The sequence below is a fragment of the Lepidochelys olivacea genome, assembly GCF_965140295.1.
Source record: "Lepidochelys olivacea isolate rLepOli2 genome assembly, chromosome: 6".
NCBI lineage: Eukaryota > Metazoa > Chordata > Testudines > Cheloniidae > Lepidochelys > Lepidochelys olivacea.
Window position 1 is genome coordinate 60,567,264 of NC_140416.1, and position 23,435 is coordinate 60,590,698.

The 23,435-nt window shown below is 43.4% G+C and overlaps 1 protein-coding gene across 3 annotated transcripts in view; it reads right to left on the minus strand.

The window, feature by feature from the left end:
* The window catches only part of ACTN1 (actinin alpha 1), a 130,532-nt gene that overhangs the window by 62,888 nt on the left and 44,209 nt on the right, over positions 1-23,435 (minus strand). For all 3 annotated transcript variants that reach the window (XM_084630621.1, XM_084630622.1, XM_084630620.1), the window contains exons 2-3: positions 7,078-7,192; positions 1,824-1,943 (exon numbers count right to left, since the gene is read on the minus strand). In XM_084630621.1, coding sequence (XP_084486747.1) covers positions 1,824-1,943; positions 7,078-7,192 — 235 coding nt within the window. The remainder of the gene's footprint in view (positions 1-1,823; positions 1,944-7,077; positions 7,193-23,435) is intronic.

Genomic DNA, 23,435 nt, shown 5'->3' on the forward strand with positions numbered 1-23,435 from the left:
GTGCAGGAGGTTGACATTATACCCATTTTTACAGATTGCTAAAAACTGAGACAGACTTAAGGCCACAGTTTTCAAAATGTATTCTTGTTTTGGGTGCCTCCATTTTTGGCCACTCAGTTTTTGATCTTTAAGACCCAATTTTTGGAGCTAAGAACATCGGAATGGCCAGATTGAGTCAGACTAATGGTCCATCTAGCCCAGTATCCTGTCTTGACAGTGGCCAGTGCCCCAGAAGGAATGAACAGAACAGGGCAATCATCAAGTGACCCATCCCTTGCAATCCAGTCCCAACATCTGTCAGAGGCCTAGGGATATGTAGCCTAGAGCAGGGGGTTGCATCCCTGACCATCTTGGCTAATAGCCACTGATGGATCTATCCTCCATGAACTTCTCTTTTTTGAATCCAGTTACAGTTTTGGCCTTCACAACATCCCCTGGCAATGAGTTCCATAGGTTGACTGTGTGTTGTGTAGAGAAATATTTTTTCTTGTTTGTTTTAAACCTGCTTCCTATTCATTTCATTGGGTGACCCCTGGTTTTTGTATTATGTGAAGGAGTAAATAACACTTCCTTATTCTCTTTCTCCACACCAGTCATGATTTTATAGACCTCTATCATATTTCCCCTTAGTTGTCTCTTTTCCAAGATGAACAGTCCCAGTCTTTTTAATCTCTCCTCGTACGGAAGCTGTTCCATACCCTTCATCATTTTTGTTGCCCTTCTCTGTACCTTTCCCATTTCTAATATATCATCTTTTTGAGGGAGCTGCTGGTGCTCAGCACTTCTGAGGGGGGTGGGGGAAAAAAGAACAACTTTTGACAACTCAAACTGAGCATCCACAAGAGTGGACATTTGGGCTAAATAACTTTCCCAGCTCTGCAACAGGTTTGTTGCAGAGTCTCTGGCAATGTACCCAGGAGTCTGGCTTCTCGCCTTATGAATTAAACCAGAGAGTATTACTTCATATAGTAGAATAGACAATAGAGCAACAAAAATGAAAAAAACTGGGGGAAAACTATAGAGAAAAATTGTTCCTCCCCAGTAGAAAATGAATGATCCATTTCTTATTTAACATAATAAAAATGTAAACATTAAGAATCTGACTAAATAAGTAAAACTATATACTTGCTTAAATAAATGTGTATCTTCCTGATTAGCAAAAAGAAGCACCAAATTTAGTGTAAAGGCTGTATTAAGTGGCAAACCAATGCCTTTTAATTGTTACCAACCAATGAGAATCAGCCTCTCTTTAGGAAAAATAACAAAAGTACAAATGCAAAACACAATTACAACTGATTATTTAAATCAAGGTTTCCTGCTCGCTGATTTAAATTGTGATTAAAATTGGTAATTAAAAAAAAATTCACTCCACTCTGGCCTCTGCATAACCTCACCACCATTAGACCAAGCCCCTTCTCCACAGACCGTACTGTCTAAAACAGCTTCCTTGTCTTTCCACTTTTACAAATCTCAGCTGAAGGAATCTTTTCTCCCTCACCCACTTCTTACTCTTGCTCCCCTTGTATTTAACTCCATATTCCAAATATACATGGAACAGTTTTATTTTATACATCTTTCATACATGAAATATTTATAGCCTCTCTAAACATTGCCACTGAGTCAGAGCAGGAGAGTTAGAATAAGTGTATGGCAAGAAAAGCACAGACCTCTCAACTGTGCTTGCCAGGGAAAAGAATGTGGTGTCGATTGGGGGAAATAGCATATTTAGACTGGGTCTAAAATGGAGGGAGTTGCCAGTCCACCCATCATCACCCGCCCCCCTCCAGATTTTGAGCGTTAGAAGTATGCACTGGCTCCCTTACCTTCTGCTCCAATAGACACCAGCTTCACTCCTTTGCTAGCAATGAAATCCAGGGCCTTGTTCACATTGGAGATTTTGTGCACTCGCATTTTGCCTCTTTCAGGCTTAGCCAAACGTTCACCTAGCCAGAAAGAGGGGGGAAAAAACAACACAAAACAAATTCGGAACTGCTCCATTCCACTCTCCCCACCAACAGTCCAAGTAGGCAGATCTAATAAGATAACCCCGATGCTTGATCCAAATTACACATGTTCTTGCCCTCAGCAGTGAAGATACAGCACACAATCTTTTTGGTCACTTTTTGGGAATTCTAATAATTGATGCACTTTGCTGAACCCTCCCCCCAACAAAACCCCAGCAAATACGAAGAGCACCTTTGAAGATACTGTTTGAGGCGAGGGGAGTATTACCATTACCACACCTCAGACAGTTATTGGACTAGGCCACTCCCCATAATCTTTGATGCATGCTCTGGAGAGCCTATCAGCCATAAGTTACAGTAACTGGTCTGTGCCCCAAAACTTGGGAGCCTGGGTGGGACCCTGGAGTAGTGTGTGGGCCTGGGTTCCCCTCCTAGCCACAGATAAAGTGTCAAACCCCTACAGGGGGTAGGGCTTATTTGGGAGCCTGAACAAAGGGCTGAATTTAAAGGGCGCAGACCAGGCGCTGAAGACCCTAGCAAGAGCAAATAGACTGTTTATTGGACTCCAATACCCTGGAAAGGGTTCATTTGGACTTTGACTTGGCTGGAGGGGCAAACCGCTAAGACCCGCCAAGGTTGGCTGGAAGCCTACAGGAGGCACCAGGGGTGAGAGGACTACAATACTGCACCCAGCTGCAAGGAGGTGCTCAAGTGGTGACTGCCCTTTCACAGGAAGCAACACAGCTCTTTGACAAGAGCAAGTAATCACTACTTGGATGGGGCTGGATCTCACAGCAAACACCAAATTCTGACTTGAGTAGAGCTTGGAGAATAGTTTGCTTCTGGTACATTTGTGGCCCTTTTGATTGGCTTCCTGTAAATATTCGCACGATCCAGTTTAACTGGCATTCATAGAAAACAAAAAGCTTGCACAAACTCAAATTGAATTTTAATATATATCCTATAAGCATTCACACCAGAAACCTAATTAGATAGGCACATGTCACCAGTCACCTAAGCAGAATCATCCAAATGTCAAAGAGAGTTACAGAGTTCAAAAAATTGCAAGAGGTTTTACATTCAGAACTAGTTTTAACAAGTTGTGGAACATCCACAAAGAGATAAAAGTGCAAATTTGGTTAAGTTATTTGTTAGTGGTTATTCACTCAGTTTATTTCTCGTTCCAAAGTCTATTCCTAAGGCCCAAACCTGCATCATTCAACTCAGTGGGAGCAGGATCAGACTCAATATCACTAGGTTTAATTGGGAAGAGACATTTTTTCCATGAACTCTTCTGCCCCACTAAAGAAAGATATGTTGTTTCTTTAACAAAAGTTTGGAAAGGTGAAGGGGGAAAAAGTAGCAGATTACTTCAATGGGCATTCTCTCCCTCCCACAGAGAGAAAAAATTATTTTATCTCCAATTATAATAATTGTTTCCATTATTTATTGCAGGCCTGTTTCTTTTTACCTGACAATCAAGAAGAGAGACACTCATCTTAACCCTACGGTGTAAACAATTTTATTTACCGAAATTACTACTGCCAGCTTAGATTTTAAAAAATTCTCTCACTTTAATAGTCTACAACAGTGGTACTCAACCTGGGGTACATGTACTCAACCTGGGGTACATGTATCCCTGGGGATACACATAGGTCTTCCAGAGGGTACATCAACTCCTCTAGATATTTGCCTAGTTTTACAACAGGCTACATAAAAAGCACTAGCAAAGTCAGTACAAACTAAAATTTCATACAATGACTTATTTATACTGCTCTATATACTATACACTGAAATGTAAGTATACTATTTATATTTCAATTGATTTATTTTAGAATTATAAGGCAAAAGTGATAAAGTAAGCAATTTTTCAGCAACACTGCGCTGTGACACTTTGTATGTCTGATTTTGTAAGTAAGCAGTTTTTAAGTGAGGTGACACTTGGGGTACACAAATCAAGAAAAGGGTACTGTAGTCTAGAAATGTTGAGAGCCACTGGTCTAAAGTACATGACACACTGCTGCTTTCATTTTGCATTTCTCCAAGCTTGCATAATGAAAGTCATTGCAAACAAAAGTGAAGCTGGCTTCAATCAGTTTCAGCATGAGGTTCTCAGTGTTTCAGACATTACAGCAAGATATTTATTTATTTAAAAATAACTTTGCAGTGGAAAAAATTGAAGAACTGAGGACCTTTCCATTAGACTGGAATCATTTTTAACAAATAATATTTCAGAGCAAAGTGTCAAATGACTGTGTGCCTGTAAAATTTTTTCCCTCATAGGTTATTAGAGCTAAACCATGTGAGAAGTGTTTTGGGTTCCCCCCGCCTTCGCTTTCTACTGTTTGCATTGCTGCTTTACTTTTCTGTACTACGCTCAGCCAATTAAAATAATCTAGTCACTTCCACTTTCTGGTTCTCATGTATAAGACCAAGCCTGTAGTTTGGGGGCCAAAAAATGCAAGGAACTGTTGGCTTAAAAGCTGCTTACAGTGGAATTTGTTTGATTAAAAAATGCTATTGGTCAGCTGCTTTGTAAAGGGGGCGGGGAAGGAAGCTGTTTTTCAGGCCAAACCTTGTAATAGGGCCAGATCATCATCACCTAATGTAAAAGCAAAAGGAAGGGGCTTTCCTTGTGGAAATCTTCCCATAATACCCTGTTTGGAAGGGGAACCGTACCTGCCTGCCCCATTTGCACCCTAGTCTGGTGGATCCATGGGACGCTAGGGCAATCTGCACAGGAACCCTATCTCACCACAGCACTTCTAGCAGCACCCTCCCTCTTGCTCTCTGGCAGTTGTGCTACCAGGGATTCTATCCCACACCGTGATCAGTTCCGACAAGGGTGACCAAACATCCCAATTTTATAAGGAGAGTCCTAATTTGTGTGTGTATTACCACCTCCCACTTGCTATCTGGTCACGCTAGTTCTTACTAGCGCATGGAGAGGCTCAGATCTGCTCATGGATCTCAGCAGAGCTGACATGGCCCATTATTATTGTACTGAGCCTGCTGCCTCATTACTGGGGCACCTTCTTCCCAGTCCCTGTGGGCTCAAAGGAACAGATCTAGCCAGTGGAGGGCACTGTTACCCAATTCAAAATCTAGCCAGTAGAGAGCTCCACCATCCCCAGAGGACAGGAAGAGGAAGGATACTCTGGAGGTCAGAGGCGGCTCTGGAAAGAGCCAGGGTTGTAAAAGAAGAGGGACAGCAGATAGAGGCAGTAGCCTGGAGGCTGAGACTGGAAGGCTGTGAGCCAGGCAGACACACCCAGTTGGCAGGGGACTTGGAGTAACTGCAGCAGGAATATGCAAGGCATCAGCCTACATGCAAGGTAGTGGCTGGGATCCACATCCACACTGAGACCCTACCCTTTATATCCCTGTACTGGATTGCCCCTAGGAGCTGGGTTACTGTAACTGTGCCTAAGTAACCATGCCTTTTAGTGTCTGGTATTCCTAGTAAAGGAATCCTCCCGTACTCAAAAAGTAATAGTGTTTATGGGAACTTTCTAGGGCCTGAACTTTTAGAGCAGAGTGCTTGGAGCACATGCCACACCCAGCTGCATTCTGGGTACGTCTACACTGCAGCTGGGAGCATGCTTCCTGGGCAGCTAGCCTGAGCTTCCACCCATGCTACTCTGAGCTACACTGCTATTCTTAGCACTCTAGCACACTGCTGCAGTGTAGACTTGCCGTTAGAGGCAGACTGGTGCATCACATCACTCAAACACACTGCTATAGACCGGACCACTTACAATATTTAGAACGCCACAGTGCTCAGAATGGGTTCCAGCATATATGGGAACCCACTGTCCTTGCCCTAAACCAGGGGTAGTCAATTATATTTTGTCAAGGTCCAAATTTCCTGGTTAAGGTACAGTCAAGGTCCAGACTCCGGAGAAAAGGAAAGGAAAGGAAAGGAAAGGAAAGGCCCAACCAACCAACCAACCAAACAGATTTTGGGATCCGTTCAAAAATGTCTGGCCATCTAGATTTGGTCCACGGTCCACCTATTGACTACCCCTGCCCTAAACGGACAAAACCAGATGATTGACGGGAGACAAGGATGTAACAAACAGGGGTGGTGATAGCTACAAGTCATATTGGTTACTTTTAAGTTAAATGCACTGAGTTCCCCAACACATTCTCCCTCCATCTTCCAATCCCCTCATCTTCCCTTTAGCCTCAGCAAGCTGCAACTTCAATACCAACATTGGTTCACATCTACCTCCCCACCTTCAACTCCTCCCCCGCATGTGAACAAGGGTTCACTAAAAATGTAAATAAATGAAATAAGCAGAGGACTCTGTCAGCTAGTTTCTTACCAAAAAGGAGTATGTGCTGTGGAACTCCTATCCCTAACTTCAAAGTCAGAAGCACTTTGAACTCCAAACCCTCTAAAACTAGCAGCCTGAGGAAAAGAAAGGAACTTGAGGTTTTGTTGTGTCCTCAATTTCTGCAGAGCACAAAAACTGACACTCTAGATAGGGAGTTAGGGTTTGAGTGTCCCTGCTGAGGCATCTCTATTGGTAAGTACAAGAGGTGGGGAAGGGAGCAAACCAAACAGAGGGCCATTATTGCTGGCATGGAAAGCCTGCTGAAGGAGCCATCAAAAGAAAGCCTAAGCATAAAAACCCCAGTTTTATATAAAATTGTACATCTCTCTCTCTCACATACACACACACGTGCAAACAGATTTTTTTGGTTCGGTGGCTGAAATGGGTGATGGAAGGGAGAAAAGTTAGTTTCGGGCCAAATAAAATGTTTTTAAAAAAAAATTAAAAAATGTTTTGTTTTGAAAAGTATCAAAACATTTTGATTTTTTTTTAAACTTATTTCTGGGAGGGCTGGGGAGTTATTTTTGTTTTTACAAAAACAATTCAGCAAATTCAATCCAATTCCTTGCTGACAGGAAGGGGTGGAGAGAGAAGAGCAAAAGCACTGGATAGTGGGCAGAGGCCATAAAACCTGAGCTTCGCTCTCAGTACACTGCAGATCAGGAACAGGCACAGACAAAGCTTCCACCATCACTGCCCATGCTGTCCTGAATGTATTTAGTAGTGGGTGAGCAACATTAATGACACTTAAACCCACACAAAACCCCTCTCACCTGAAATGACTTCCAGAAGTAACATGAGTTTAAGACCATCCCTGAAATCTTCCTCTATGTTCTCAATCTGTGTGCCGGCCTTGCGGAGGTGAGAGTTACACCATGCTGTGAATGTCTAGAAACAGGAGGGAAGAAAAGAAAAGAAAAGAGCAGTTGGTAATCTTCCCAGGGCCATATTACAGTTCCGAAAGGAAATACAGACAACCAAAGAACGGATGCTAGGATACAGGGGGTTACCTTCAAGCCACAATTAGACTGAACAACACTTGATGCATTGACCCTGCACAGCACTAGAGCCAGCACCTGAAGACACAAAGGGCCTGCAAAGCCCTTCCATGTGCAAGTACAATACTAATAAGAGTCTGGTAGAAACAACTACTCCATCCAGGGCTCCAGGATGATAAATTCTCCTGATCGCCCCCTAATTTTGGGTGCTCAGCTTGAGAAACCTGAATCTGATTTTCAGAAATGTTAGGCATTCACAGCTCCCATTTACTTCCCTTGGCTGCAGGTGACTCAGTCACACAGTATGTCAGAGGGGGAAATAATCCAGGTCTACCTATTTCAAGGTGGGTGTTTGAACCAGAGGACCATTCTTTTACCCACCTTTTTCCTTCGTCAATAAAGCATTAGGAAGTACTAAGGCTACATATTACAAAGTGTGAGAGCAACATCTTAAAAGGGATGGTCTTGTGGCCTACCTCCTCTCTGCTTCATAGTAACAAGCCACCTCACCTCACCTTCGTGGTCATTTAACATCTTTACGGCAGCTGCTTAAGTGGAAGAATAAATGCTTGCCAAGTAACTGTGGTATTTGCTGCCTTTAATGCAATATAGTAGCTGGAAAAGAGAAAAATTAAGAATCTGATGACAAGCCACCACAAAGTGTTCTGTGGTCTGCTGATTGTCCATGGACCATTGTTTGGGAGCCAGTGCAGCCACCTCTAAAATAGAATACAGCCTCCATTCGATAAACTAGCAATTCTGTGCAGCAAAAGGAATTTAGGCCCCCAGAGCACATATATCCAAATTCCAGTTGTGCCTGGACACTAACACCCACATACTTTTGGGAAATGCCCTGGGTCTTAAATAATCCCAGGTGGTCAGAACGTAGGATTTCTCAAGGGGATGAGCATAACCACAGAAAAGATTTTTCAGGAGTTGTGGTGAAATTTGTCTCTCTCATAACTGACCAAACAGTCATGACCACAGATTGCAGGATGACAGAGACCTAAATTAAGATTAACATTTTGAACATATGGTAATATAGATTGCCTGGATATCTCTTCCTTATCAGCTGGTAGGCTGCTATGGGGAAGCGCCATATATGTAAGGCCAGAAATGTGGCGTGCCTATTGTTCACTTAGAAATGAAAATAATAAATACCTCAAGTTCAAAGTGTGACAGTGTGCTAACTAGTTGAATAAAAGGATCTTGGGTGGAGTAGCGGGGGATAACTGAGGACCTGGATTACCTTACTCTCCATCCTTAAATAGGATTTGCATATGCCAGATCCTTTGTTTCCTAGTTTGAACCTCCCACCCCCAGCTTCTCGTGGAAAAGTACAGAATTCAGGATGGGTTCTAGTATCCGGTGGCATGGTCACATGCCTCTGTAGGGCCCCTGTAGCCATTCTTTATAGGCTGACCCACACATTCACAGGAAGACTGAGCTCTTTTACAGTCCATTGTCTCTTGCTGATGGGCCATCAGCACTGTCTGGGCTTTTTAATTGTCGTACCTGAAATGTTAGCAGGGGGCATCACCCAAAGTAACACAGTTGAAATATAGTCAATATTCCTAATTTCAAATACAGAAAGGATACGTGCATACAAATAGGACAGTCATATTCAGTAAATTATAACCTTTCCAATGATATTTCACGAGCCATCTTGCATAAAGTATATCTCAGTTATATCATATCCATATCATAAGCATATTTTCATAAAGAATATGGAATGACATCACATGGACAATAACTGCATATCTGAGATTGGAAGGCACCTGAGCCCACTTCAATGCTATTGCAAGCCTTTCTTGAGAATGAACCATACGTAAGAACCCCAGTTCTGACATGCCTAGGTCTCTCCTATAATCATACTCACCAATATCACAGACCCTCTGATGCCAATTAACTCTGCAAAACCTGGAAATTCAGTCAGAAATCAGCTTGCAAAGCAAACAGCTGACATCTCAGCTCCTCCTGGGTGAGCTCCATGCTGGTTTAATACAGAAAGTAGTGACAATTCCCAAGGGTACTGGGATGTCCATAGCCGTTTCCCAGCTCACCCTTCAGGTCCTACAAAAGTTCACAAGTTGCCATGCAGCCCCACAGCACACTGATGTAGCAACAGTTGGGAGCCCTGTAGGTGGATGCACTGTTTGCCATAAAGTTGTAGCTATGTTGGTCCCAGGATATGAGAGAGACAAGGTGAATGAGGTAATATCTTTCATATCAACAGAAGTTGGTCTAATAAGAGAGAGAGAGAGAGAGAGACACACACGCTTACAACCTACACAGACTTCAGGTCTAAAGAACAATTTGGTGTAGCTCAAAAGCTTGCCTCTCTCACCAAAAGTTTGTTCAATAAACAATATTACCCCACCCACCTTGTCCGAGGATGCGCTGGACCATTTTACAAAGGGCAGGCTGATGAATAATAAATGCAGTCTCACTGAACTCTCTCACAAACAGCAGCCATCTTGATGTGACTCACAGGAAGCATTCTCGCAAACTGTGGGGTGCACTTTATTGAAAACATTTAGTACATAGAAAGCAGATTTACAATTACATTAGCTACATATGCTGTGTAGGGTAAAGTACCCTGTACTCTTGAAGTAGAGGGTTAGAAAGATGTGTGACGGGCAGATGAGAGGCCAGAGGTGAGAGAATGTGGTAAGATGGTGGGGTCCTGGAAATTTTACTGTTGTGTAGGGCTAGATATCTTAGCAGCCTTGGCTCAAGCCATTTTTACTGACTTCACTGCACAGAGAATCTGTCTCACGCACCCCTCTCCAATTTTTTCGGTTAAGAAAACAGAGCCCCCCGCCCCGGTCACAGCTAACTGTACCCATCAGCAGCTGGCAGCCGTTACAGCAGCTGTACTTCCTGTCAGGAGGGGAAAAAAGCTTTTGAAAGAGGAAAAGGTTGTTGAAAGCAGCCAACCTCATTTCCCATGCAGGCCCAGCCCAGGGACCAGCCAGACCAAAAAAAAAACCACCTGTGTTTTCTGAGGTGGCATGAGGCAGCTGGCAATTCTGCAGGACATTAATAGTTCTTGGGGTATGGAACCTGTGAGGTCTTGGAATCCCCATTTAGTTATTCACTAGCTAAAATTACTCCTCTAAAGCGACAGATGTGTATTTCCTAGACGTCTACAAAGGCAAGAGCCTGGACATTGTTTCACTCGCTATTTTGTTCAATATCTTCATAAATGATCTGGAGGATGGTGTGGATTGCACTCTCAGCAAATTTGCGGATGATACTAAACTGGGAGGAGTGGTAGATACGCTGGAGGGGAGGGATAGGATACAGAAGGACCTAGACAAATTGGAGGATTGGGCCAAAAGAAATCTGATGAGGTTCAATAAGGATAAGTGCAGGGTCCTGCACTTAGGATGGAAGAATCCAATGCACCGCTACAGACTAGGGACCGAATGGCTAGGCAGCAGTTCTGCGGAAAAGGACCTAGGGGTGACAGTGGACGAGAAGCTGGATATGAGTCAGCAGTGTGCCCTTGTTGCCAAGAAGGCCAATGGCATTTTGGGATGTATAAGTAGGGGCATAGCGAGCAGATTGAGGGACGTGATCGTTCCCCTCTATTCAACATTGGTGAGGCCTCATCTTGAGTACTGTGTCCATTTTTGGGCCTCACACTACAAGAAGGATGTGGAAAAATTGGAAAGAGTCCAGCGGAGGGCAACAAAAATGATTAGGGGTCTAGAACACATGACTTATGAGGAGAGGCTGAGGGAGCTGGGATTGTTTAGCCTGCAGGAGAGAAGAATGAGGGGGGATTTGATAGCTGCTTTCAACTACCTGAAAGGGGGTTCCAAAGAGGATGGCTCTAGACTGTTCTCAATGGTAGCAGATGACAGAACGAGGAGTAATGGTCTCAAGTTGCAGTGGGGGAGGTTTAGATTGGATATTAGGAAAAACTTTTTCACTAAGAGGGTGGTGAAACACTGGAATGCGTTACCTAGGGAGGTGGTAGAATCTCCTTCCTTAGAGGTTTTTAAGGTCAGGCTTGACAAAGCCCTGGCTGGGATGATTTAACTGGGAATTGGTCCTGCTTCAAGCAGGGGGTTGGACTAGATGACCTTCAGGGGTCCCTTCCAACCCTGATATTCTATGATTCTATGATTCCACTTTAGGACAAGGAGATGGAGGTAAAGGGAAACAAGAAGTACATTTTTAATCTCAAAGGTTTAAATTTTTTTTTTTTTTTTTTTTTTTTGGCTAAACTGGATACAGTAGTGGCACAAAAAAGGTACTACCAGTTGGGCTTCCTCCACAAAAATCCATGACAGTGCCCCTGTATTATTTACACAGTACTATACATATATATGGATGGCACTTGAACAAAAATATCCCAAACACAGCCATGCTCCCTGACCCAAAGACCTTAACGTATGTTGTAATCTTAATTTCACCCTTGAATACCACAACTCTTCAATTCCCCCCTCAAGGCCCACTTCTGTGATACCTACGAGTTATGAGCCAACTAAGGGTGGCTAGGTTGAAGGGTAGTTGGCAATAGCCAATGGGTGTTCATTAGAAGCTCTAAATGATTCAGAACCATTATGTTGTGCACTTAGCTAGCTCATATAAATGTGTGATTTTATCATCATTATGCTCAGCCTCCCTCTTTTTGCACCTTAATTGTAAGGCCTTTGGGACCGGGATTGTCTCCTCCCACATGTGCTAGCTGCTGTTTAAACATTAGGGTCCCCACCTCGACTGAGGCCTTTGAATACTATTGCAACATAACTACTCAGATAATAAGATCAATTACAAAAAAAATAAAAAAAGTAAAAACTATTAACACTTCTACTGTTCTGGATCAGCTGTTCTTCTTTGGAGAGCAAATATTGTCCTCACTACAAAACTGGAGCAGAGTAAGTGTCCACCAGCTCAGCCATTTCACTTGTGAAGTAAATAGAATATGAATTCAGGTCTCTCTCTTGGTAGCAGACACTCATTTACCATAGTCATTTTCTTAGTACGTTTCTTTGGAACCCAACTAACCATATCTCAACCCAACTAACTAGATATATATTACTTTGGCATACACTTAATTGCTACTCACATGCTACAGAAGTAGATGCATGTTCTCTGGAGAGGCAAGGGGTAAACCAGCCTACAGCAGCTATATGCTGGAAGTAAAATAGATGTGGGCAGACGCCTGTCTGAGGATTTCCATAAAGGCTAAAATGAAGCTCTGAGTCATGTCATGAGGATAATACAACATCCCGGTTTGACTGCCAAGGTACAGTCTATGGCTCCAGGGGACTAGATTGAGAAGCTTATGGAGAGGTGTGTTGCCTCCACACAGTCTTCCTAACAAAAAGATAAAGGCAACAGAATACTTGGAAGGAGTAGACTCATTAAGAACCTGTTGATAAGGGAAGAGCATCTGTCTCTCACTAACCCAGGAAGACTCAATTTTGTGACCTACAAATGGAGCCCCCACCTGCTTTTACAGAGTGAGTCAATGATAATAGTGACTGCTGCTGCAGGCAGTAGAGACCAGAGCACTAGCCCCCACTCCAACAACTCCAAGGCCTTCAGACATTTCACATCCAATTATCTAGGGTACTCCTTCCCCAACTCTCCTCCCAGGTGTTGTTGTCGTCGCACAACTAGTTTTGTAGAGAAGATTACAGGGGAACGACTGCTTAAATAGGTAAGCACAGTCCACATGAACTAGTCTCTTTGCTGAGAGAGGAGGAGGAAGAGGAGTTTCAAGAAACAGTGAGATTACTTCAGAAAAATATTAAATATAAAAATATGAAACAAAATGCAATGCAAGCTTCTGCTCAGTTACTTTATGTTGTGTCCCTTCCTTCTACCCTTTGACTCTGGGTTGTCTGGTTAGATTGTAAATTCCTTGGGACAAGGAAGGGCCTGACTTCATACATGTATAAAGCAAATACACCCTTTTTGGCCCACACACACACCCCCCACCAGATTTCCACCCCAATCCACCACCAAAGTCAGTTGGTCTGGCCTTTGGGAAAGGATGATGAGATGAGCATCTCACACTTCTCTTTGTATCAACAACTCTTATGAGACATCCTGCAATTCAGGGGGAAGTCAATATATGTCCACTGTCAGATTCTAAAGAATGTGGCAAAGTCTCAGAGCCAGTACTGACAGAGAGGGTGCACCATTGGGACAGAGACATCCATTATTACTTGGACAGGTGCTGTGACAGCTCCAATATGTTGCACAAGGCAAAACACAGAAGTGACATTGCTGCAAGAAGCGAAAGAGCTCTCTGCAACAGGAAAACACACAAGGCATGATGCACTTCACCCCCTCAAGCAATTTTTGCAATCTAAGATGTCAGTGCCACCACAATCATAGAAGTGACAGATATTAATAAAATCAAATGGGCAGTTTTATCTTCTGGCTGTGACATACCAGCTTTATCTGACCTTTTCAGCTGCTCTTTATTCTTTCAAGCCCTACTAAAATCCTTCTTCCACCCTAGCCCCTCCTTCTACTGTTGAGTATAAAACTTCCTACCATGGCAGAGAGGCTGCACCCTAGTTGTACAGTAGCTGCAGAGACATTGTATCTAAGCCAAGAAAGTCCTGTTTGCTACTCTCCCATTTAGGGGACTTAAGTCTAGCAGCAAGCAGCTCAAAGGAGCATAAGCTGTGCTAGAACAAGACAGTGTTAACCCCCATCAAAAGCTACCCAATTCCCTATCTTCATTAAATATAACTTATGATGCAATGTTATTAACACATACACACAATTTTGAGGCCGAGTAAGTTTCCATAAAGGTTTAGTCTGTGTATAGAAGAAGGGAGACCTTCGGACAGCCAATCCCCTGTGCACTAACACAGTTACACTATCTACTTTACAAACCAGGTCAGATGTACTTTGCAGTGTGAAATCTTGGGCAAACTATAGCTACTGGGTACTATCCCACAATTCTCAACTGCCACATCTTGAATTAGGGGAAGTCCCTCCCTCACCACAAAATAAAGGCTGTAGGGGCAACACTGCTTCAGAAGTACATGTCATACATGTCTAGAAAACAAAATCAATTCACCCAGCCACGGGCGCTTATGTTTGGAGAGCCACGTGTTTGAATAGCTGCACCTGTATGTTTCTGAGTGCACAACACAGCCTGCTCTTCCTACCTGGTTTGGAAGTAGGCACTTTGCATTGGTTCTTGACATGATGCTGTGCATTATGGGATTGCCTAGAAGGACCCACTAACTTCTGAAGCAAACTGTAATGTCCTGTCCATGCTACAATTAGGTTTAAAATCATCTAGACCCTCATTTGAGCCCCTCAGCCATGGTTCTGTAATACAGTAACTCCTCACTTAAAGTTGTCCTGGTTAACCTTGTTTTGTTGCTGATCAATTAGGGAACATGTTCATTTAAAGTTGTGCAATGCTCCCTTATAAAGTTGTTCGGCAACGCCTGCTTTGTCCACTGCTTGCACGAAGAGCAGCCCTTTGCAGCTAGCTGGTGGGGGCTTGGAACCAGGGGGGACTGGCAGCCCCCCTATCCGCTACCCTAAGTTCCCTGTGCAGTGGCAGCCACTCAGCAGGCTATCAATTGCTCGCAGTTCAGCTGTCCCTCCCCCCACTTCCATGTGCTGCTCCTGCCCTCTGCCTTGGAGCTGCTTCAGGGAGCCTCCTGCCTGCTGGGGTGGGAGGGGGAAGAGGAGGAGAGAGAGAGAGAGAGAGAAAATAGGGAGGCTAATGTCAGGGTGTCCTCCTCCCCCCCAGCTCCTGCCCCCCCATTTACCCCATCTCCATAGAGCGGGGCGATGATGGGACATGACAGGGCTCAGGACAGAGGGAGCTTGCTAGCTAGCAGCAACTTGTGTCTCAACTTGCTGAGATCTACTTAAAAAGGCAGTGTATTTAGAGTGGGGTCAGTGTACTAAAAGGGAAAATGCACACACCTCTCTCACACACACACACACACACAGAGTGTGTTTCTCTGTCTGCCATTCTGTCTCGGCTCCCTCCATTCGTGCTGCCTTGTGAGGCTACATTAACAACCATGTGTTAACCCTTGAGAGCTCAGCCGAGAACTGGTTCATCATTTAGCAGCAAGGCATTCCCTGGGAAATATCCCACCCTCTAACTTCACCACCTCAACCAAGCTTCAGAATCATCATTGCCGTGTACAGTATTAAATTGCTTGTTTAAAACTTATAGTGTGTGTGTGTGTGTAACTAATATCCTGCTTCAAGCAGGGAACCCTAGTCAACCGTTTCTACAAGCCTACATAACCTTCTCCTTGAACATGCTAACTGGGTCATAACTAGCTTATTAAACAGAACATTTTGACTGAATGGCTGAGCAGGCCATGGAAGTTCTTTCTAATATCAAATCTGAATTTCCTCTCACTCAGCACTGGCTCATTATCCGTTTCAACCCCAATGACTCTAGTATGATTTTTTCTTTCCTTGCGCTGTTACCCTTCAACTGTTACTTTGGAGTTCTCTTATACAAAAGTTAAGGAGAGAAAGTGGGGAGGGGAGAGGAGTTGATTCTTTATCTGCTTAGTCTCTCAAGAACTTGCGGTATCTTGGCTGCTTTTTCCCCACCCCATCACAATTCATGATCAATGAAATAAAAATACACAAATGGGAAACATGAACACAACCTGCCACAGCGCAGAAACTGGGCTAACAGCTGGACAGATATTTAGATAGGTTACAAACAAATCACAAATCTTGCCAGCAACTTAGTAGCAAAGCCAGTGCAGTGACTGAACACAATGGGACACACATGCAACTACAACAAAAACTATGCACCTCCACAGTGGTCATTGTTAGACTACAACTTTACCAGGTAAGCCAAAATGGAATATCCAGTCGAAAAGGAGAATAAGTCATATGGCTTTAAGAGCTGTATCTTACACCCCTTCCTACACGTACACTCATGCACGTGTTTAGAACTATGAGCCAAAGTCCAAAACAGTCAACTCTTGGCTGACTTCACCACACAACTGCTGTTTCCACAGGACTTCCGGAGACGCGGGCTGAGCTTCTCGCAAACAAGCCTGTCCCCATGCATCAAAATTCCAGAGAGAGATTTTTCAGATATATTATTGGACTAAAACTGAATTAAGTAGTCAGAGTCATTTACCCAACTACTGAGTTTCCTCTTCTAGTCAGAAATGTAATTGATTCCATTTTTTTTTTTTTTAATTTAAAGCCACACAACAATTTCCAAGGGATCAGGGCGCCAGCAAGCACTCTGTGTTTACTTTTAGAGCCTACACTGTAGAAAGTTTGGATGGTGCACATGGCTTGTGTTGCAGATTTTACATTTATGTCTTCAATGATTGATCTATATCTATGCCTGCTTCTAGATACACAGCAATAAGGGCAAGTTGATCTGGGCAACAAAACTACTTTAAATTTTTATAGCATCTTTTGAAAGCAAAATTGCACTGACTAGGTAAGTCACCAAGTTAAAAAAAAATAATCAAGAAATATATTAAGTGGATTTTGAGACAGAACCATTTTAGAAACTTATCAGTGTTTTGCTAGCTCTGTAATAGAGCTTAGCATCAGTTCTGACTACAGATGCCCAGGACTAAGGCTAAGATTTTGTCACGGAATCCGTGACTTCCAGAGACCTCTGAGACATTTTAAGCTTCAGCCCTGGTGCTCCCAGCCACCGTGTGCAGCGGGGGAAATCTCAGAGCCTAAGCAGTGGTACATGCTGGACCGTCCACCCTCCCCATTTTGTCAGAGTTATTTTTAGTAAAAGTCAAGAACGGGTCACAGGCTTCCGTGAACTTTTGTTTATTGCCCGTGACCTGTCCCAGACTTTTACTAAAAATATCCATGACAAAATCTTAGCCTTACCTATGACAGATATAGCTGAATCAGTGCTGAACCCTGCTTGGCTGCAAGCGTAGACAAAGGCAAACCACGTTCAGCACTGTTTCTGTAGCCACAGTTATTGAAACCTGCCTCTTCAGATACTACAGACATCCTCCCACCTCAGACATTTGGTAGTAGTCTAAGGAATGACAGAGGGTGAAAGTGTAAAACACATGTACACCTACATCTCTCAGGTCCAGGCAATACCCCCAGAAACTCACCAGAGACCAACTCCCTCTATTACACCTCTGTTGCTGCTGAATATACTTTTGTCTCAGGCCTGGTCTACACTACAATGATTTGCTGGCATAGGAGTGTGAAGCTACGACAGCAAACCCCCTAGCGTAGGTGCAACTATCCTGACAGAAGAGTGCTTCTGTTGGCCTAGACAACATTTGGGGAGGTGGTGTAGCTAAACCAGCAGAACTCCTGCCAGCTTAGGCTGCATCTACACTATGTAGCTCTGACAGCATAGCTATACTGACCAGAGCTCTGTGGCGTACACAAGCCCTTAGCGACCCACTAGAACTTAGCTGTGCAGCTCATAAGGAAGTAAAGGAGTAAGCAGAAGCCCATTTAGTCTAGGGCTATCTCTACACTAGAACTTTTATTGATATAGGCATCGGTACACTATACTACCAAAGCTTCCCTGGTGTGGATACAGCAATGTCAGCAAAGCTGCACTTTGTACCAGTCCCCACAAGTGAACAAACTATACCAGTGATAGATGCAGTTACACTGGCAAAACTGCACAGCGAGACTAGGGCTTCTGCCACCACAGCTCTGTCAGTCAGGGATCACCAGTCTTCATCCCCCCGACAGACATACTATACCGACAGAAGTCTGTAGTATAGTGGCCAAGGTAAGCAAGAATCAGTCTATTTTTTTCCTGGGATTTCACAGGTATGAGATGTTTCTGACAGTAAATCAACACTGCTGGCAAAGAGGTGGGGGCAGGGGAGAAGACCTCATCCCCTGCAATCCAGTCGTTCTCTGGGATGGTAAAAACTGAATTAGCAAACCACCTTCTCACATACACCAGTCTCAGGTGAGTCTGGCATTGGAGTTTCCCATGTATGCTCAGTAGAATCTAATTTTATATGGGATGGGAAAGAAAAGCTGGGATCCTTGCTGAACTGCTTTTCCCCCACAGGATATTGCAAAATGCTGTGAAGTGAGTGTACCTTTTATTAGCCAATGACAGGCTAAAGTACTAAGAGAAAAGCAACCCAGCATGCGCCTCCATAAATACATGGTAAATATTTGCTCTTCTGCCAAGCATATGAGCCTCATGAATCCTGTGTCTCCATTACCATTACAGCACTGTGCAGCCAGAGAAAGAATCTGCTGCTGCCATTTTAATGCCTATTAACCATTAAATCAGTGAGTCAGATGGCATTTCAGATTGGTAAAGTACCAGCAATGCTTACTTCTGCAGGACCAGAACAGTAATAACATTAGTAAGTCACCAGAAAGGCTTACCATCTCAGTCCTTTCCTCTGAGAAGCAGAAGGAAGTCCTGGCAAAAATAAATAATAAAACTGGCTATGTTGGGAACATTAAATGTATGCCCTTATTATTTTAAAGTGAAATTCTGATTAGCAAGACTCTTCATTTGGGCTTGAATAGCAATTGTTTCGGTCCTTAGACATCAGCTCACAAGAAAATATAGAACTGTGTTGCAGGCTGTCTGAAGGCAATATCACACGGCGTTACGGCTTGCATTACATGTTTTGCGAGTCCCCAAAAAACACTTTACAGTACTTTAAGCTATATTGAAAGGACTAAGATGCAGCCCCTTCTTGGGTGGAAAATAGCAACAAGCCACCAAAGACAGGAATTAAAAATCAAATCAATTTATGGAGGCAGAAACTCAACTACCCAGATATGGGTTTGGCCAGGATACCAGAACTAAAACCACTACAAAGAGCCATGCAGTTTGGATGACCAAAATTTTCCCAAACTTCCATTTTAAATCTCTCCAGTGCTGCTGGAGATGCCCATATCATGCTGGATCTCTGTGATGAGTCTAAGGGAAGAGTGTCATCTATTGAGGCATCAACAGCTCTTCCTGCACCCTTCTGGATTTTCCTTGGAGGTCTCCTGTCCACATACTGACTGGACCTAATTCTGGTTTGCTTGAGATGGCAGCAAAAGTTTTCAGTTAGGTGAAAACTAAGCAGGGCAGAGAAGTGTCCTTGCAGCAGCCTAAACGTGGTTCCAACGAAGGTCCACTAAGAGGATACCCCTGTCAAGATGTGTGTTGTGTTCCCCATACGTAGCTGTACTGCTGCAGCTTTGTACAGTAGAACCTCAGAGTTACATACACCTCGGGAATGGAGGTTGTTCATAACTCTGAAATGTTCGTAACTTTGAACAAAACGTTATGGTTGTTCTTTCAAAAGTTTACAGCTGAACATTGAGTCAATACTGCTTTGAAACTTTACTATGCAGAAGAAAAATGCTGCTTTCCCTTTATTTTTTAGTAGTTTACATTTAACATGTACTGTATTTGCTGGGGGGGAGAATGGGGGAGGAGGGAGAAGAGGTGTCATCTCTGCTGCTGCGTGATTGTGTACTTCTAGTTCCAAATGAGGTGTGTGGTCAACTCATCAGTTCGTATCTCTGGTGTTCTACTGTAGTTTGGTTTTGCTTTTAGGACACTCGTGGACTTTGCATATAGTTCAGAGTATTTCTGCTCTCTGTCAAAGCCCTTATTGTTATCAAGAATGTTGCCAACTACAGCAGCTCTGTCTGCTCACATTTCATGAGAGGACTCACAGGTGTTGCCTTTTCTACGGTGTTTCCTGTGCTGCTTATTTTGCTGTGGGAGGAGAGGTACAGTTGTCTCTCTGGGCTTTCTAAAGACAATGCTACTGTAGAGAGAGTGAATAATTAAAAGAGCGTAACCCAGCTCCCTGCTGCTCTGCACAAAAGACTGTGCCAATTGAGTCATTCACCTGTTCTAGACAGTTGGCCCACTTTCAATCACCAGAGCTGGAGCAATTTATCAGTTCCTTGTTCTGTTAGGCAGATGGACCTTGAAATCTTGATTTTTAAAGGAGAGAACTGCTTATCAGGAAAAGCTTTTTCCACTGGTGAAGCTTATTTTTCCCTCCCTCTGTCTCCCCCAAAAATACAGCCTCTCAATAGGGTCCCTGAGCAGCCAAGTTTAATTTCCTTGCCTGAAGCATACTAGCCTGAATGCAGGGACTGCACTCTGTTATTGAGAGCCAGAGCCCCTCACCATGAGCAGGGATGGGGAGGAAAACCTTCTCTAAACCAAAGCTGGAGGACCTCACTTCAGTCATCTGGTAGCAGGAAGGTAGCAGTCCAAAGTGCAGCTCCGTACCTCTTCCTGGCAGCTTTCACACCCACACCACAAGATCCCATAGTTACTTTTCCGATGAGAAAGGACCACAAGATACCATAGTTAGTTTCTGGTGAGAAAGGGAATCTGAGCCAGTCATTGGCACTGAGCCTGACAGCTTGGTAACAAAGAGCAAGGAGTTGGAAGGAATACCTGCAGCCAAGAGATTTCCTGATGGCTTAGCATAATGGATTTACTATGTATTCAGCCTTCATCCTCATCCCCTGTGACTCAAACCAACAGCTAAATTTGCAGGAGAAAAATAAACTCAACTGTAACCCTCAAGTCTTTCCCTCCAGATCTCCCACATTTGTAGATTTGTTCATCAGCACCTCTGCAAGAGCCCTGTTATCCCACTACCTTTGCTCTCCTATGCTGAATTCTTTTCCATTGCCTTCACTTCTTCTTGTCTTTACTGACTGATGTTCCCTTTGCTATGGCCTTCGTAAATCCCAGATTGTCAGGCTTTAGCATGTGCAGAATGCTGCAGCCTTTCCTCAGGTGTACTAAGAGCATCAACATCATCATCTGTAAGGTGGCAGAATATGGCTACAGATTCCCAGACTGTAACTCCAACCATAACGAAATGCAGAATGTGAACACTGATTCATGGTTGTAGGAACACTTTCTTCAGACATCCCAATAGCCTCCTCCTCTGTGCAATGACAGTCATTTTAATGACTAACTTGGTTTTGAATGGTTATAATTGACAAAGTGATTCCTGGATTAAGCATGACCCACAGATCTATTATTATTAATTATAATTATTTGTATTGCTATAGTGCCTAGAAGCACTGTGCTCAGTGCTGTACAAACACAAAACAAAAATGATGGTCCCCAAGGAGCTCAGAGTCTAAAAGTAAGAGACAACAGGGGACTAGTCAGAATGATGGGAAGGAAAACCAATGAGACAATGGTCAGCACCACAGACTGCGGTTTCAACACTCCAGCTGCATATAAAAACCTTAACAGTTTTTTAGCAATGTAGTGACTGGAAGAAAAGTTCAGTGTGGCTTGAAAGCCTGTCTCTATCACCAAGAGAAGTTGTTCCAAAAAAAGATATTATCTCACCCACCTTATCTCTCTAAGGTTTTTGTAGGCATCATGGCAAAGGAGAGTAGTCAGGAAGATAAGGTAGCTTTGTGGATGTTTATAGGGAGCGCCTCCCAAGCATGAGGGGCAACATGGGAGAAAGTGCTTAGTTGAAAATTTGGCAAGTAGGCGATGGAAGCGGGCATCTCTGGCATATTGGACGTGGGAGTCTCTCTCAAAAGTGAATGACTGATGATAGGTAGGGTGGGGATAGCCCCTGAAGGGCCTTGAAAGCGAAGACAAGTAGTTTACATTTGAGGTGACCGAGAAAGGAGAGCCAACGAAGAAATGCAAAGAAAGAGGAAGAGGGGTGACACGCTCAAAATAACGAGCTAAGAAAATTATCTTGGCAGCATTATTCTGTATGAATATGAGTGGGACAAGACTGCAGTTGTCAAAGCCTGAAGAGAGGATAGTGCAGTAATCAAGACATGAGATAATGAGAATCTGAACGAGAGTTCAGATCCTTTGGCAGTTGTGGAAGGAAATGAAAATTCACTCCCTGATCTGACATATAATCACATCTATTGCCAAATGACCAGATTTCATTGATCTGGATGGAATTAAGGTTTTGCATACATATAAAATGAGTACGGGGGGAGGAGGGGAATCTACTACAGGAACAGAACAATGTAGCCTCAAAAGTAAAATATATATCTGAACCTCAAGGAATTCAGAGGTAGCTTTCCTCAAACCCCCCACTCGCAAGTAAGAAATTATTGAAAGGCAGAATGAAAAATGTGGTTTTAATCTGAGAAGTGACTGAAAGAGGAACCTTCTCACTCAGCAGAACTGATCCATACACTTAATAAAAATAAAAATAAAAAACAAAAAACACCCACCAAAACAGGTAGCTACTTTTTACTTCTGTTATCTCTGCTATGGCAGCCCAGCTAAGATAGAGTGAGCTGGATTTAGCTACTTTTTGTGTATGAACAGAACTGATCACTAAATTTCAGTCAGACATTCACCTGTAGTCCAAGTCAGTGGGGTTTCACAGTGGTCACTGGAGGGTCTAGTTTGAGCTGCAAATCTTTATTCTTGAAGATGTAGGTTAGGACTCCAATACTGCAAGTTACAACATGCAGAGCCGCACTGACTTCAGTGGGGCCCTACATAGGTGCAGGGGTCTTCCTAGATGTTGTAGGTGCTGAGGCCCATTTGTACAGCTATAATTTAGGTTACAAGTAAAAATGTTCTAAGTACCTTGGATACGGAGCCATTGTGACAAACACACAATGCCACCAGTGAGTAGAGGGAAGGAGGTTTTAATTTAAAAAAAAAAAAAAAAAAAGAGGAAAGGAATATTCAGATTCTAGACTTTGACTACTTTAACTGTACCCCAGAACCTCAATGCTGCCTTGGGTGGCAGATTTACAAGACACCCTCTGTATAAGGCAGATGCAAATCTGTGGCAATTCTCAATTATTCAGGATACCTTGGAGGTTTATCCAAGAATGCTGGTATCTGGAAGCATCTGAACCCACATCCACCATGCTTTATTTAGTAGAGTACATACAGCCTACTTGCAAGAATATACAGGATTTAACCTGTCCACAGCTGCAAGGAGCCTCGCCATTGGATAGTAAACTATTTCCCATTGTCCACCGCAGGGAGAGGTGATATCTGCCAATGCTTAGTCTTATTACCTTGCACCTTGGGAGCCCAAAGGCTGCAACTCTTCCTACTCTCCAAGTGTTGGTTATAACAAAGCCTTACCACCACATATCTTGTAAGTCAGGGGTGGGCAAACTTTTTGGCCGGAGGATCACATCTGGGTATGGAAATTGTATGCATGGTG